This window comes from Pan paniscus, chromosome 5 (genome assembly GCF_029289425.2).
Source record: "Pan paniscus chromosome 5, NHGRI_mPanPan1-v2.0_pri, whole genome shotgun sequence".
NCBI classification, from domain to species: Eukaryota; Metazoa; Chordata; class Mammalia; order Primates; family Hominidae; genus Pan; species Pan paniscus.
This window is the reverse complement of record NC_073254.2, coordinates 42,900,833-42,916,088: the sequence shown is the minus strand read 5'-3', so window position 1 is coordinate 42,916,088 and position 15,256 is coordinate 42,900,833. Positions and strand designations below refer to the sequence as shown.

Here is a 15,256-nt window from a genome sequence, read left to right as displayed (position 1 = left end):
TTGTACCTCTCCTTCAGAGCTCTTGTGTGACTAGGTGCTCTGTGAATAAGCAGTAATATTTTCAAAGAAATCTTTTTTTTTTTTTTTTTGAGTAGTATGTCTCAACAGTAGGCTTAAAATATTCAGTAAACCATGCTGTAAACAGATGTGCTATCATCCAGGCTTTGTTGTTCCATTTCTAGAGTACAGGCAGAGTAGGTTTAGCATAATTCTTATGGACCCTAGGATTTTCAGAATGATAAATGAGCACTGGCTTCAACTTTAAAGTCACCAACTGCGTAAGCCCCTAACAAGTCAGGCTGTCCTTTGAAGCTTTGAAGCCAGGCACTGACTTCTCCTCTCTAGCAATCAAAGTCCTAGATGGCATCTTATTTCAATAAAAGGTGGTTTCATCTTCATTGAAAATCTGTTGTTTAGTGTAGCCACCTTCATTAGTGATTTTAGCTAGATCTGGATAACCTGCTGCAGCATCTGCATCAGCACTTGTTGCTGATGCATTTTATTTTATTTTATTTTATTTATTTTTTATTTTTTTAAGATACAGGTCATGGCCGGGCATGGTGGCTCATGCCATGACAGTTTATTTATTTATTTATTTATTTAATTTATTTATTTATTTTTAATTATTTTTTATTGATAATTCTTGGGTGTTTCTCACAGAGGGGGATTTGGCAGGGTCATGTGACAATAGTGGAGGGAAGGTCAGCAGATAAACAAGTGAACAAAGGTCTCTGGTTTTCCCAGGCAGAGGACCCTGCGGCCTTCCGCAGTGTTTGTGTCCCTGGGTACTTGAGATTAGGGAGTGGTGATGACTCTTAACGAGCATGCTGCCTTCAAGCATCTGTTTAACAAAGCACATCTTGCACCGCCCTTAATCCATTTAACCCTGAGTGGACACAGCACATGTTTCAGAGAGCACAGGGTTGGGGGTAAGGTCACAGATCAACAGGATCCCAAGGCAGAAGAATTTTTCTTAGTACAGAACAAAATGAAAAGTCTCCCATGTCTACTTCTTTCTACACAGACACGGCAACCATCCGATTTCTCAATGTTTTCCCCACCTTTCCCGCCTTTCTATTCCACAAAGCCGCCATTGTCATCCTGGCCCGTTCTCAATGAACTGTTGGGCACACCTCCCAGACGGGGTGGTGGCCGGGCAGAGGGGCTCCTCACTTCCCAGTAGGGGCGGCCGGGCAGAGGCGCCCCTCACCTCCCAGACGGGGCGGCTGGCCGGGCAGAGGGCTGACCCCCCCACCTCCCTCCCGGACGGGGCAGCTGGCTGGGCGGGGGGCTGACCCCCCCACCTCCATCCCGGACGGGGCGGCTGGCCGGGCGGGGGGCTGACCCCCCAACCTCCCTCCCAGACGGGGCGGCGGGCCGGGCGGGGGGCTGACCCCCCCACCTCCCTCATGGACGGGGCGGCTGGCCGGGCAGAGGGGCTCCTCACTTCCCAGTAGGGGCGGCCGGGCAGAGGGGCCCCTCACCTCCCAGATGGGGCGGCTGGCCGGGCGGGGGGCTGACACCCCCCCTCCCTCCCGGACGGGGCAGCTGGCTGGGCGGGGGGCTGACCCCCCCACCTCCATCCCGGACGGGGCGGCTGGCCGGGCGGGGGGCTGACCCCCCCACCTCCCTCACGGACGGGGTGGCTGGCTGGGCGGAGGGGCTCCTCACTTCCCAGTAGGGGCGGCCGGGCAGAGGTGCCCCTCACCTCCCGGACAGGGCGGCTGGCCGGGCGGGGGGCTGACCCCCCCACCCCCCTCCCGGATGGGGCGGCTGGCCGGGTGGGGGGCTGACCCCCCCACCTCCCTCCCAGATGGGGCGACTGGCTGGGAAGAGGGGCTTCTCACTTCCCAGTAGGGGCAGCCGGGCAGAGGCGCCCCTCACCTCCTGGATGGGGCGGCTGGCCGGGCGGGGGTGCTGACCCCCCCCACCCCCCTCCCGGACGGGGCAACTGGCCGGGCGGGGGGCTGACCCCCCCACCCCCTTCCCGGACGGGGCGGCTGGCCGGGCGGGGGGGCTGACCCCCCCACCTCCCTCCGGGACGGGGCGGCTGGCCGGGTTGGGGGCTGACCCCCCACCTCCCTCCCGGACGGGGTGACTGGCCGGGCAGAGGGGCTCCTCACTTCCCAGTAGGGGTGGCCGGGCAGAGGCACCCCTCACCTCCCGGACAGGGCGGCTGGCCGGGCGGGGGGCTGACCCCCCCACCTCCCTCCCGGACGGGGCGGCTGGCCGGGCGGGGGGCTGACCCCCCCACCTCCCTCCTGGACGGGGTGGCTGCCGGGCGGAGATGCTCCTCACTTCCCAGATGGGGTGGCTGCCGGGTGGAGAGGCTCCTCACTTCTCAGACGGGGTGGTTGCCAGGCAGAGGGTCTCCTCACTTCTCAGATGGGGCGGCCGGGCAGAGACGCTCCTCACCTCCCAGACGGGGTCGCGGCCGGGCAGAGGCGCTCCTCACATCCCAGATGGGGCGGCGGGGCAGAGGCGCTCCCCACATCTCAGACGATGGGTGGCCGGGCAGAGACGCTCCTCACTTCCTAGATGTGATGGCGGCCGGGAAGAGGCGCTCCTCACTTCCTAGATGGGATGGCGGCCGGGCGGAGACGCTCCTCACTTTCCAGACTGGGCAGCCGGGCAGAGGGGCTCCTCACATCCCAGACAATGGGCGGCCAGGCAGAGACACTCCTCACTTCCCAGACGGGGTGGCGGCCGGGCAGAGGCTGCAATCTCGGCACTTTGGGAGGCCAAGGCAGGCGGCTGGGAGGTGGAGGTTGTAGCGAGCCGAGATCACGCCACTGCACTCCAGCCTGGGCACCATTGAGCACTGAGTGAACGAGACTCCATCTGCAATCCCGGCACCTCGGGAGGCCGAGGCTGGCAGATCACTCGCGGTTAGGGGCTGGAGACCGGCCCGGCCAACACAGCGAAACCCCGTCTCCACCAAAACCAGTCAGGCGTGGCGGCGCGTGCCTGCAATCGCATGCACTCGGCAGGCTGAGGCAGGAGAATCAGGCAGGGAGGTTGCAGTGAGCCGAGATGGCAGCAGTACAGTCCAGCTTCGACTCCGCATGAGAGGGAGACCGTGGAAAGGGAGGGAGACCGTGGGGAGAGGGAGAGGGAGAGGGAGGTGCTGATGCATTTTATAGAGATGGCTTCTTCCTTACACCTCACAAACCAACCTCTGCTAGCTTCCAATTATTCTTCTGTACCTTCCTCACCTCTCTCAGCCTTCACAGAATTGAAGAGAGTAAGAGATGTGCTCTGGATTAGCCTTTGGCTCAAGGCAATGCTGTGGCTGGTGTGATCTTCTATCCAAACCACTCAAACTTTCTCCGTATCAGCAAAAAGCTTTTTGCTTTCTTATCATTCGTATGTTCACCAGAGTAGCACTTTTCATTTCCTTCAAGAACATTTCCTTTGCATTCACAACCTGCCTGTTTGGCACAAGAGGCCTCCTAGCTTTTGGCCTATCTCGGCTTTCAACATGCCTTCCTTACTATACTTAATCACTTCTAGCTTTTTATTGAACCTGAGAGGCATGTGACTCTTCCTTTCACTTGAACACATAGAGGTCACTGTAGTAGTAGTATTATAAATGGCTTCATTTCAATATTATTGTGTCTCAGGACATAGCAAGGACCAAGGAAAGGAAAAGAGATGAGGGAACAGCTGGTCAATGGAGGAGTCAGGACACATACAATGTTTATTGATTAGGTCTGACATTTTAAACGGGCATGGTTTGTGGCACACCAAAACAAATTCAATAGTAACATCAAAAATAACTGATCACAGATCACCATGACAGATATAACAATAAAGTTTGAAACATTTTAAGAATTACCAAAACGTGACACAGAGACACAAAGTGAGCACATGCTGTAGAAAAATGGTGCTGACAGACTTGTTCCACACAGGGTCATCACAAACTTTCAATACTGCAAAGCACAATAAAGTGAAACACAATGAAGGAAGTGTATCTGTAACCTCATACCTCCTTATTTTCTCCTTTTATCAGTCCATAATTTGTTTTGTAACTTATATTGCTTTCCTATGGCTCTTGTAACAAAGTACCACAACCTCAATAGTGGAAAACAACAGAATTGTATTATCTCATGGCTCTGGAGGCTAGAAATCCAAAATCAAGATATCAGTAGGGCCATGTTATCTTTGAAAGCTCTATGGGAGGCCTGGCGTGGTGGCTCATGCCTGTAATCCCAGCACTTTGGGAGGCCAAGGTGGGCACATCACTAGGTCAGGAGATCGAGACCATCCTGGCCAACATGGTGAAACCCCATCTCTACTAAAAATACAAAAATTAGCTGGGCGTGATGGCGCTTGCCTGTAATCTCAGCTACTCGGGAGGCTGAGGCAGGAGAATCACTTGAACCAGGGAGCCAGAGGTTGCAGTGAGCCGAGATCGCGCCACTGCACTCCAGCCTGGCAACAGAGCAAGACTGTCTCAAAAAGAAAGAAAAAGAAAAGAAAAGAAAAGAAAAAAAGCTCCATGGGATAATTTTCCTTGCCTCTCTCCAAGTTTTTAGTGTTTGTCAGCAATTCTTGGTGTTCCTCAGCTTGCAGATGTGTTATACAAATCTTTGCCTCAGTGATCACATGGCATTCTCCCTGTGTGTGTTTTCACTTGGGCATTTTTCTTTCTTTTTTTTCAACCCCTTGGTCAATTTGCAAATATGGACTTCTTATAAGAATATGAGTCATTAGATTAAGGGCTCACCACACGAATTTTTTTTTTCTGATTTTTGCGAAGAATGTCATTGGTATTTTGATAGTGATTACACTGAATCTGTAAATTGTTTTGGGAAGTATTGTCATTTTAATAATATAAATTCTTCCAATCCATTAGAATGGAATATCTTTCCAGTGTTTTTGTGTCCTCTTCAATTTGTTCCATGAGAGTTTTAGTTTTCCTTATACAGGTCTTTCACTTCTTTAGTATTTAAATGCTAAATTATAAATTATAAATAAAATACTAAAAAATATAAAATACCTAGGGAATTTAAACACTAAATTTAACTTAATTTGGTGTTTAAATTTTTAGTACTTAAATTCCCTAAGTATTTTATATTTTTTGTAGCTTTTGTAAATGCGATCATTTTCTTGATTTCTATCTCAGATTGTTCACTATTGAAGTATATAAATGCTACTAATTTTTGAGTGTTGATTTTTTATCCTGCAACTTTACTTAGTTTGTTTATCAGCACTAACATTTTTTTGGTGTAGTCTTCAGGTTTTTCGAGGTATAAGATTATATCATCTGCGAACAGAGTAACCTGACTTTTTGCTATCTGGTTTGGATGCCATTTATTTCCTTCTCTTGCATAATTGCTCCGGCCAGGACTTCGGGTATTATGTTGAACAACAGTGGTGAGACGGGCATTCTTATCTTGTTCCAGTCCTTAGAGAAAAGGCCTTCAGTTTGATGTTAGCTGTAGGTTTGTCATATATGGCCCTTATTTTGAGGTATGTTCCTTTCATACCAATTTTGACAAGGGTTTTTATCAAAAAGCAATGGATTTTATCAAATGCTTTTCAGCATCTATTGAAATAATCATATGGTGTTTGTTCCTGATTATATTAATGTGATATATCACATTTATTGATTTGCATATGTTGAACCATCCTTGCATCCCTGGAGTGAATCCCACTTGATCATGGTGAATGATCTTTTTAATGTGTTGTTGAATTCAGTTTGCTAGTGTTTCATTGAGAATTTTTGCACCTATGCTCATCAGTGATATTGGTCTGTAGTTTTCTTTTTATTTTGTATCCTAGTCTAGTTTTGGTATCAGGGCAATGCTGGCCTCCTAGAATGAATTTGGAAGTAGTCCCTCCTCTTCAATTTTTTTTTTTTTTTTTTTGAAGAGTTTGAATAGGATTGGTATCAGTTCTTTTTAAATGTTTGGTAGAATTCAGCAGGGAAGCCAACAGGTCCTGGGCTTTTCTTTGATGGAAGACTTTTTATTACAGATTCTATCTCGTTACTTGTTATTGGTTTGCTGAAGTTTTCTATTTTTTCATGGTCCAATCTTGGTAGTTGGCATGCATCTAGGAATTTATCCATTTCTTCCAGGTTTTCAAATTTATTGTCATAGTTGTTCATAATAGTCTCTAATGGTTTCTTTGTATTTCTGAGGTCTCAGCTGTTATGTCTTTTTCATTTCTGATTTTATTCATTTGGGTCTTCTCCTTTTTTGTTTGTCCAGCTAAAGACTTGATTTTGTTTACCTTTTAAAAAAAATCCAACTTCTTGTTTCATTGTTCTTCTGGGTTTTTTTTTTTTTTTTTGGTCTCAATTTCAGTTATTTCTGTTCTAATCTTTATTTGTTTCCTTCTACTAATTTCGGTTTGGTTTGTTCTTGCTTTTCTAGTTCCTTGAGGTGTATCATTAGGTTGTGCATTTGATGTCTTTTTACTTTTCTGATATAGGTGTTTATTGCTATAAATTTCCTTCTTAGTACTGCTTTTGCAGTATCCCACAAATTTTGATATGTCACATTTTCTATTTTCATTAGTTTCAAGACATTTTTACATTTCCTTCTTAATTTCTTCCCTGACAAATTAGTTGTTCAGAAGCATGCTATTTAATTTCCACGCGTTTGTGTAGTTTCCAAGGTTTTTCTTGTTATTGCTTTCTAGTTTTATTCCACTGTGATTAGAAAAGATACTTGATATGATTTATATTTTTTAAAAATTTGTTCAGATTTGTTTGTGGCCTAAGATATGGTCTATTCTTATGTCCCACGTGCTGATGAAAAGAATGTGCATTCTGTAGCAGTTGGGTTACATGTTCAGTAAATATCAGTTAGGCTTATTAGATCTAGCATGTAGTTTAATTCCATCGTTTCTCTGTTGACTTTCTGTCTGGATGATGTGTCAATTACTGAGAGTGGGGTGTTAAAATCTCCTACTATTATTGTATTGCAGTCTAACTCTCCTTTTAGATCTATTAACGTTTTCCTTATATACCTGGGAGCTCTGGTGTTGCATGCATAGGTATTTATAATTGTTATATACAGCTGGGCATGGTGTCTCACACCTGTAATCCCAGAACTTTCGGAGGTCAAGGTGGGCAGACTGCTTGAGGCCAGAAGTTCAAGCCAGCCTGGGCAACATGGCAAAAACCCAGGTCTACAAAAAATACAAAAAATTACCCAGGCATGGTGGCACACACCTGTGGTCCCAGCTACTTGGGAGGCTGAGGTGGAAGGATCACTTGAACTCGGGAGGCAGAGGTTGCAGTGAGCTGAGATGATACCACTGCACTCCAGCCAGAGTGAAAGAGTGAGACCCTATCTCAAACAACAACAACAAAAAAACCTCTGTGGCTAAGTGATTTTCTCTTATAGTATGCCTTCCTTTGTTGCCATTTTTAGTGAATTTATTATAGGTTTTTGCATTGTGGTTATCATGAGGCTTACAAAGAAGACCTTCAGATATAATAAGTTATTTTAAAGAGATAACAACTTATCTTAGATCCCAAATACAAGAGTAGAAACAAAGGCAGAAACACACAGAAAAAAATTATATGCTTTAATTCCATTCCTCTAGATTTTGACTTTTTGTTGTCTCAATTTATATCTTTATATTACCTATCTCTTAACAGGTTGCTAGCCATTATTGTTTGTCTTGTTTTGTTTTAAAGATATGGTCTCACTCTGTCTCATTTCTCCAGGTATAGTGTCAGGATCTTACCATGTTGCCTGGGCTGGTCTCAAACTCCTTGTCTCAAGTGATCCTCCCACTTCAGCCTCCCAAAGAACTGGGTTTACAGGCATGAGCCACTGTGTCCAGTCCTATTATTGTTTTTGATAGGTATGTCTTGGGGCTTCACAGTTGTGAGTATACTGTATGTCACTATTACAGTAATAAAGTATTCTGGGTTTGTCCATGTACTTAATTTTATCAGTGACTTTTATGCCTTCAAAAGTTTTCTTTATGCACATTAGTCTTCTTTCCTTTTAGACTGAAGAATTCTTTAGCATTTCTTGTAAGATGTGTCTGGTGGTGGTGTACTCTCTCAGCTTGTTTGTTTGGGAAAGACTTTCTCCTTCATATATGAAAGATAATTCTGCTGGATACAATATTCTTGAATGTCAGTTTTTTTCTTGGAGTACTTTGAAAATGTCATTCCACTTTCTCCTGGCCTGTATGATTGCCATTGAGAAGTCTATTGCCAGACAAGTTGGAGCTCCTTATTTGTTTCTTGTCTCTTGCTGCTTTTCAGATCCTCTCTTTTTCCTTGACAGTTGAGAGTTTGATTATTATATGCCTTGGAGTAGTCTTATTTGGGATGATTCTGTTCAGTGTTCTCAGATCTTCCTGTACCTGGACATTTATATCTTTCACAAGTTTTGTGAAGATTTTTGTTATTATTTCTCTATTTTTTAAATTTATTTTTAATTTATTTTATTTTAATTTTTTTGAGATGGAGTCTTGCTCTTGTTGCCCAGGCTGGAGTGTAATGGCATGATCTCGGCTCACTGCAACCTCCATCTCCCAGGTTCAAGCGATTCTCCTGCCTCAGCCTCCCGAGTAGCTGGCATTGCAGGTGCCTGCCACACCTGGCTCCTTTTTTTTGTATTTTTAGTAGAGACGGGGTTTTGCCACGTAGGCCAGGCTGGTCTCGAACTCCTGACCTCGTGATCCACCCACTTCAGCCTCCCAAAGTGTGGGATTACAGGCATGAGCCACCACGCCTGGCCTATTCTTTTTTTAAAATAGATACAGGGTCTTGCTGTGTTGCTCAGGCTGGTCTCAAACTCCTGGCCTCAAGCAATCCTCCTGCCATGGCCTCCCAAAGTTCTGGGATTACAGTTGAGAGCCACTGCACCCGGCCTATTGTTATTTCTTTGAATAAGCTTTCTATTCTTGCTCTTGCTCAGCTCCAAGAGCAGACTGTTTAAAGGATGGCTGCCTCTAATATGTGGTCTCCTTGCACACACTTGATTCTCCATCATTCCACTTTCTGCCATGAGCTAAAGCAGCATGAGATCCTAACCAGATAGGCTGATGATCTTGGACTTTCCAGGTTGTAGAACTTTGAGCTAAATAAATCTCTTTTTAAAATAAATTACCCAGTCTCAGGAATTCTATTAGCAACACAAAATGGACTAAGACAGAGCCTGTTTCCAAATCAGGTCACATTCACAGGTACGTGGGGTTAGGATTTTCATATATCTTTTGGAGGGACATAATTCAATTTACAACATCTAAGCCTTACTTCAATTAAGGGCCCCACTTTCTCTGTCTAGTCTTGTATTATCTGACTCAATACTAGTTTCATTCCACTGTCCACCTATACCATTGCCCTTTGATTTTCTTGGGCTTCTGGTCTTCTTATTCCTCCTTAATTTGAACTTACTAATTATATTTCAGTGCAAACACCTGACTACGTTGTTATTTCCTTAGTTATAATTACATCAAGCACTTGCATTTTGAAACACTACTTTTAAAATAAATAACTTTTTTGTTTCTACATTATACCATTAAATTACATTTAAGGGAATTATGTTGATTTTCAGAATGTGCATGAGTAGGTTTTATTTTCTAGATACTTCTTATCAGGAAGTATTTGTTAATAACAGGAGGCACTGGGTCTGATAGAATTAAAAATTAATTAGAAGCCATAGAAGAGGACTGAGCAAGTGTCTCGAGGAAACTGATGTGGCAGCAGTATGCAAGAGGACTTAAATGAGAGAGTTATTTTTTTTTTGTAAATAAATGACTAGGAAAATGAATGAACCACTAATAAGAAAAAAAACCAGAGTCCATTTTGTGAAGAAGATGTTACGTATTACCTTGGATATATAGAATTTCCATTATTATCACCAAGCATTAATTGCATACATGCTGAATATAAAGTAGTGTGAGAAAGGGCCCTTATTCTAAAGCTGGGGAGATAAACCAGAGACTTCAAATGAGTGGAGCACTTTCTGAAACCAGGAGCCTCACTCCACCCCTCACTCCCATGCCTTGAGATTTGGACGTGCCTCCTGAACAATGAAATGAGGCAATGGCATATAATCAATACAAGCTCCTCGAATGATGAAACACACTTTGTGATATTCTGTGACAAGGTGAAGGCAGAGGGACTATGCCACCTGAATGGCTCTCAGGATGATGAGTGTGAGCCAAGAGAAGGGCAAGGAACATGGAATGAGGGAGAAAGACCACTACTGATATTCCTACAAGCTTGGGCATCCTACTTACCTGGGACCTGACTGGGTTAAACACAGGCACTACAGCCTTGTCTCTGGGGTTTTTTTCCTGGAGATGAGCTGATCCGTGGGGAACAGGCCCTGCAGAGAGAGAGGGCAAGAGTCCTAAATGAGACATGATGGCCTTTAGGGTACCCTTTTTGGAGACCCAGCCTTTTCCCCCAAATGTTATGTTTGTTAAACATTCAAGAACTAAGACGTAGATTTTACAGTGTGAGAAAGAGCATCACAACTGCTTTCATTCTGTCAGAAATTCTAAAATTCTACAACTTTAGGGTCTCTCACCCAAAAAATGGAGTGGGATTTATGAACTCATAAGGTGCTTTACAGTCATGCACTTTCACATAAAGAAAAAATAAAAATCATAGACAAAAATAAAGGGGAGGAAGAAGCTGGTGATAAAGGAAGGATCAAGGAGAGAACACAGAGGCAAAATAAAGGATGTAGAGAGTAGAGAGATGAGACTGAGGGGAAACAGGAAAGCAGAAGAAAGGAAGATGGAGAGAGAGACAGGAAAATGAAGATATTTAAAAAAATAGAGAAGAGATGTTAGCCATGAACTAGAAAAACTGTTAGGAGGTACTGATCCCAAAGAACCAACAATAATCAAAATGGTGATGATGACTGCACAAGGCCAGCCACTGTGCTGTTACTTTAAAAGATTATTTCCAATCCTCAAAATAATCAAGAAGGTCCAAATTATTGCCTCCAAAATCCTAGGCACATTCAGAAGAATCACAGCTGAGTGCAGAGTACACACAGAGATCAAACAGATAATTGTTGATTAACTGAATAACCTATTAAATGACTTGCCTAGGTCACACAGTTGGCAGTTGGCAGATGGCAGAGTACAAAATTATCAAATGAAGAGCACATGTGGTAATTCTAACCCAAAAATATAAAATAGAACATCACTTTTCTTTGCTCTGCTTTTCTTTGCTTCCATAATGGATCACTATGGAATGTTTTTATTGCTGTTGTTGCATTTCTAGAAGGAATAAAGTTTGCTGGAAAAAAACAGCCTTGCCCCGATTCACTTTTACTATTATATGTACTTGTCCACAACACATACATACTAAATAAACCAGCTTAAAATGCACAGTGTAAAATAAAGCAGGTCTTTACAAGTTTGTTCAGATACAGGGTTAGACAAAAAAATAAAACTTGACGTTGGTCAAAGGGTATAAACTTGCAGTTATAAGATGAATAAGCTCTGAAGACCTACGTACAGAATGCTGACTATAGTTAGTAATAATATATTGTATACTTGAAATTTCATGAGAGTAGATCTTAGGAATTCTTACCACAGACACATAAAAGGTAACTGCGAGATATGTAAGTTAGCTTGTGGTAATCATTTCACAATGTATACAAACTTGAGGTCAAGAAGGCTGTGCAAGTGTCAGTGGCCAGCTCCCAGTGTCCTCACTAAACTCACTCTAGCACTCACCACTCACTTCTTGGGGGTTCCCTTGAGGACGCTGTGGAGGTTCACACTTCAGGGTGGTTATCCCAGGCAGGAGCTGGAGGCTCTGACACTCCAAAGAGACTCCTTGATATTCTGCCACCATTGGGTGCATGTCCTGTCCCTGAATATAGACAGAGGCCTGGAAACAAAAGATTTATTTTGAAAGGGCATGCATATATGGACTGCATGCTAAGAGCCTGGCATTGTTCTACATGCTGGGGATACAGCAGCAAACAAGGCAGAAAAGACAGGCAAAGGATCCCAGCCCAGAAAAACAAAAACAACAAACAAGTGGATGTTTAAACTAGCTGGTGAAAATTTAATGAGGAACAGGATATGTACACCACCTCAAAATGTCTCCCACAGATTACTTAGTAATTACAAAGGGGAAAATGGTAACTTTCTAGTGGAGAAATTTGACAGGTACCACCATAACCTCATCAGTAATGGGACAAATCATCACTACGCACCTCCTGAAGTAACACACTGAGAACACAACATTACCTCTGTGGTATTCTAGCCAAAACGTGCAGCCTGAATCATGAGAAAATATAGGACAAACTCAAATTGAGGGATAGTCTCCAAAAAAACTAGCTGTACTCTTCAAAAATAACAATGTCATGACAAAGACAGCAGCTACTCCAGATTCACAGACTAGAGATATGGCAACTAAGTGCAATATGTGATGCTGGCTTGTATCCTGAATCACAGGAAAATTATCACAAAGAACATTATTAGGATAACATGGCAAAATATGAATAAGGACTAAGGTTATATGATAGTATCATAAGTTTAATTTCCCTAAACTTGATTTTTGTATTCTTGTTATACAAGAGAATATCCTCACTCTTCAGAAATACACACCGAATAGCCAGGTGCAGTGGCTCATGCCTGTAATCCCAACACTTTGGGAGGCCAAGGCAGCATGATCACTTGAGGCCAGGAGTTCAAGATCAGCCTGGGCAATATAGTGAGACCCCACCCCCGCTACAAAAAATTAAAAATAAATTAGCCAGGCATGGTGGCATGCACCTGTAGTCCCATCTACTCAGGAGCCTGAGGTGGGAGGATTGCTTGAGCCTTCCACCATTGCAGTTCAAGGCTGCAATGATGCTATGATCGTACCACTGCACTCCAGCCTGGGCAACAGTGAGGTAAAGGGATATAGTGTTTGCAACTGACTCTCAAATAGATTCAGGAAAAAAAAATACTGCATATGTGTATGTATGTGTGTGTATACACATACATATGCATCTTGGGGGGGGGAATGCACTTCCTTGTACGAGTGTGTACACAACAATGGGACCTCATCAAACAAATGTTAACAACTGGCAAATTTGGATGAAGAGTTTTACGGGAGTTCTCTATTCTTCTAATACTTCTATAAATTAGGAGTTATTTCAAAATAAAACGTTAAAAATAAACCGATACATGTCCCCCTTTTCTTCTCCCACATCACCACACACATTCTCTTCCCACCTGTTGTCCTGTGTCTCCACTTCCTGTCTCTAGATTCTCCAGCACTGTCACTGCCTCCTCTCCGCTCTCCAGAGGATATGTCTTCACACAGGGCTGGAGCTCCTTGGGCAGGATGGTCAGGAACTGCTCCAGCACCAGCAGTTCCATTATCTGTTCCTTGGTGTGCATCTCCGGTCTCAGCCATTGATGACAAAGTTCTCGGAGTTGGGCCAGAGCTTCCTGGGGTCCGTGAGCCTCCTGGTAGCAGAAGTGCCGAAAGCGCAGGCGGCAAATCTCCTGAGTGTGGAAGCTGCCCTCCTGTGAGTTGCACACCTGCTCCCAGGTGGGATCTTCCTCCTTCACTTTCACAAGGCCATCTTCATTTTCAGGAGCAGGGCCTGGCAAAGCTTCATACATGTTGAGCTTAGAGGCTAAAGCTTCACTTAGCTTGGGGTCTATATTCAGAAATAGAGATCTGAGGCATAAGAATTTATCAGCAACATGCAAATTATACGAGCTTCAAAACTGTATGTAACCTACTTACATTTTTGTCCCCACTGTAGGTAATGCTCAAAAGCTGAGCCTGCTTGCTTCTATTATCAGTGAAATGAATCAGAAGTATATTTTGAACTAGTACTAAAGGGCCTGAGTCCAAAGGTAAGGGATGTAGGACATAAGGGAAGAAGTGTTAGCAATAAGAAAGCTCGAGTAGCTTGCACTTCAGCTGGGGAGAAGGGATAATTTACCCATTGAGGAGGCAGATGGCTGCCTTCATGGACAAATAATACAGTCTCAAAGGTCATCTATATCTGTGTAACTCTCATTGAATATTCCACTTTAAATGTAGGTGTAACAGAATGTTTCCAAAGTCTCCCATTCTCAAATACCTTTTGTGATGAGATTTTGCCACTGTTGTCATTCAAGGGGTGGAGTCTCTTTTTCCTTCCCTTGAATCTGTTCTGGCCTATGACTTGCTTTGACCAGTGGAATACAGCAGAAATGACATTGTAAGAGAGAGTGCTGCTGTAGCTCTTGGCTCACTGCCATAAGACTGCCATGCTGTAAGGAAGCCCAAGCTAGCTATACAGAGGTCATGTGGATAAGAACCAAAATGCCCAAGTTAAAGCCCAGCCAGGCCTAGTGCTCAAATAATTCACCAGCTGAATGCAGCTCTATTAGTAACTCCAGGTGAGACCAGTAGAACCGCCTAGTCAACCCGCATAATCCTGAGGAACAATAAGCTGAGCTTGTTTTCAGCCACTAAGTTTAGAGTTTTATTTTTGATGCAACAATACATAACTGAAAAACAGTAGACATGCATCAAGTTCTTTTATTCCCTCTTTTCATTTTTTCCTTTGTGATCTCCTTAGTCACACTTTCAATATATCTCTGTTCCAAGAAGACTCAAATCTTTGGCACCAGCTTGCTTTTTGCACTCCAAACCCACATCTTGAAATGCCAGCAGCTGTGGGCCTCTACTGCACTATAATTTCAACAGATCTCAAACTGAAATCAGAGTCCCTCAAAGCTGCATTCACTCGGTATTTCTCCATTTCTACTGGCATCACCATCATCTTCCACGCATTCAGTCTTTTAAACAGCCTCTATACACAATCAGTGAGTCAATTCTTAAAAACGCCTCTTGCAGCCATTCTTTCCTTCTTATAATTTTACTATTATTTTCATTCACTGTTACAATAATGTTCTGTTACGGTATTCCTGCCCAACTCCCCGCTTCTATGGTCACTGGATTAATATTCCCTAAAGCACAATTGTGACCATATTCAACATACCTCACACACACATAAACACACACAAAGTTTTCATTAAACTCGTTGAAGTAAATTCAAACTCCCCAGGATCTAATCTTTACTGGGTTTTGCTGATTTGTTTGTCACTCAATCAACATTTGTGGAGCATCTCATTATTTTCCAGGCATAAAGTTAACTCTGGAATAAAAGACTTGGTTCCTGCTTTCAAGAAAGCCATGGTCTTCCCAAATTTCTTATGTCACTGCCATGCTAAGTACTCAATTTTTTTCCACCCACTCTATACAGTCAGGACCGCCCTTCTAAGGGTAAATTCCCAAGGCCCAGCG

The 15,256-nt window shown here is 43.8% G+C and overlaps 1 protein-coding gene across 2 annotated transcripts in view; it reads right to left on the bottom strand.

Annotated features, from left to right (window-relative positions):
* PGBD1 (piggyBac transposable element derived 1) overlaps positions 1–15,256 on the bottom strand; it is a 33,710-nt gene that overhangs the window by 11,899 nt on the left and 6,555 nt on the right. Inside the window, exons 2-4 of one of the 2 annotated variants that reach the window (XM_003829670.6) lie at positions 13,180–13,633; positions 11,683–11,839; positions 10,225–10,313 (exon numbers count right to left, since the gene is read on the bottom strand). In XM_003829670.6, the coding sequence (XP_003829718.1) occupies positions 10,225–10,313; positions 11,683–11,839; positions 13,180–13,575 (642 nt within the window). In that variant the 5' untranslated portion in view covers positions 13,576–13,633. The remainder of the gene's footprint in view (positions 1–10,224; positions 10,314–11,682; positions 11,840–13,179; positions 13,634–15,256) is intronic. The other variant, XM_055113279.2, reaches the window with a different exon arrangement.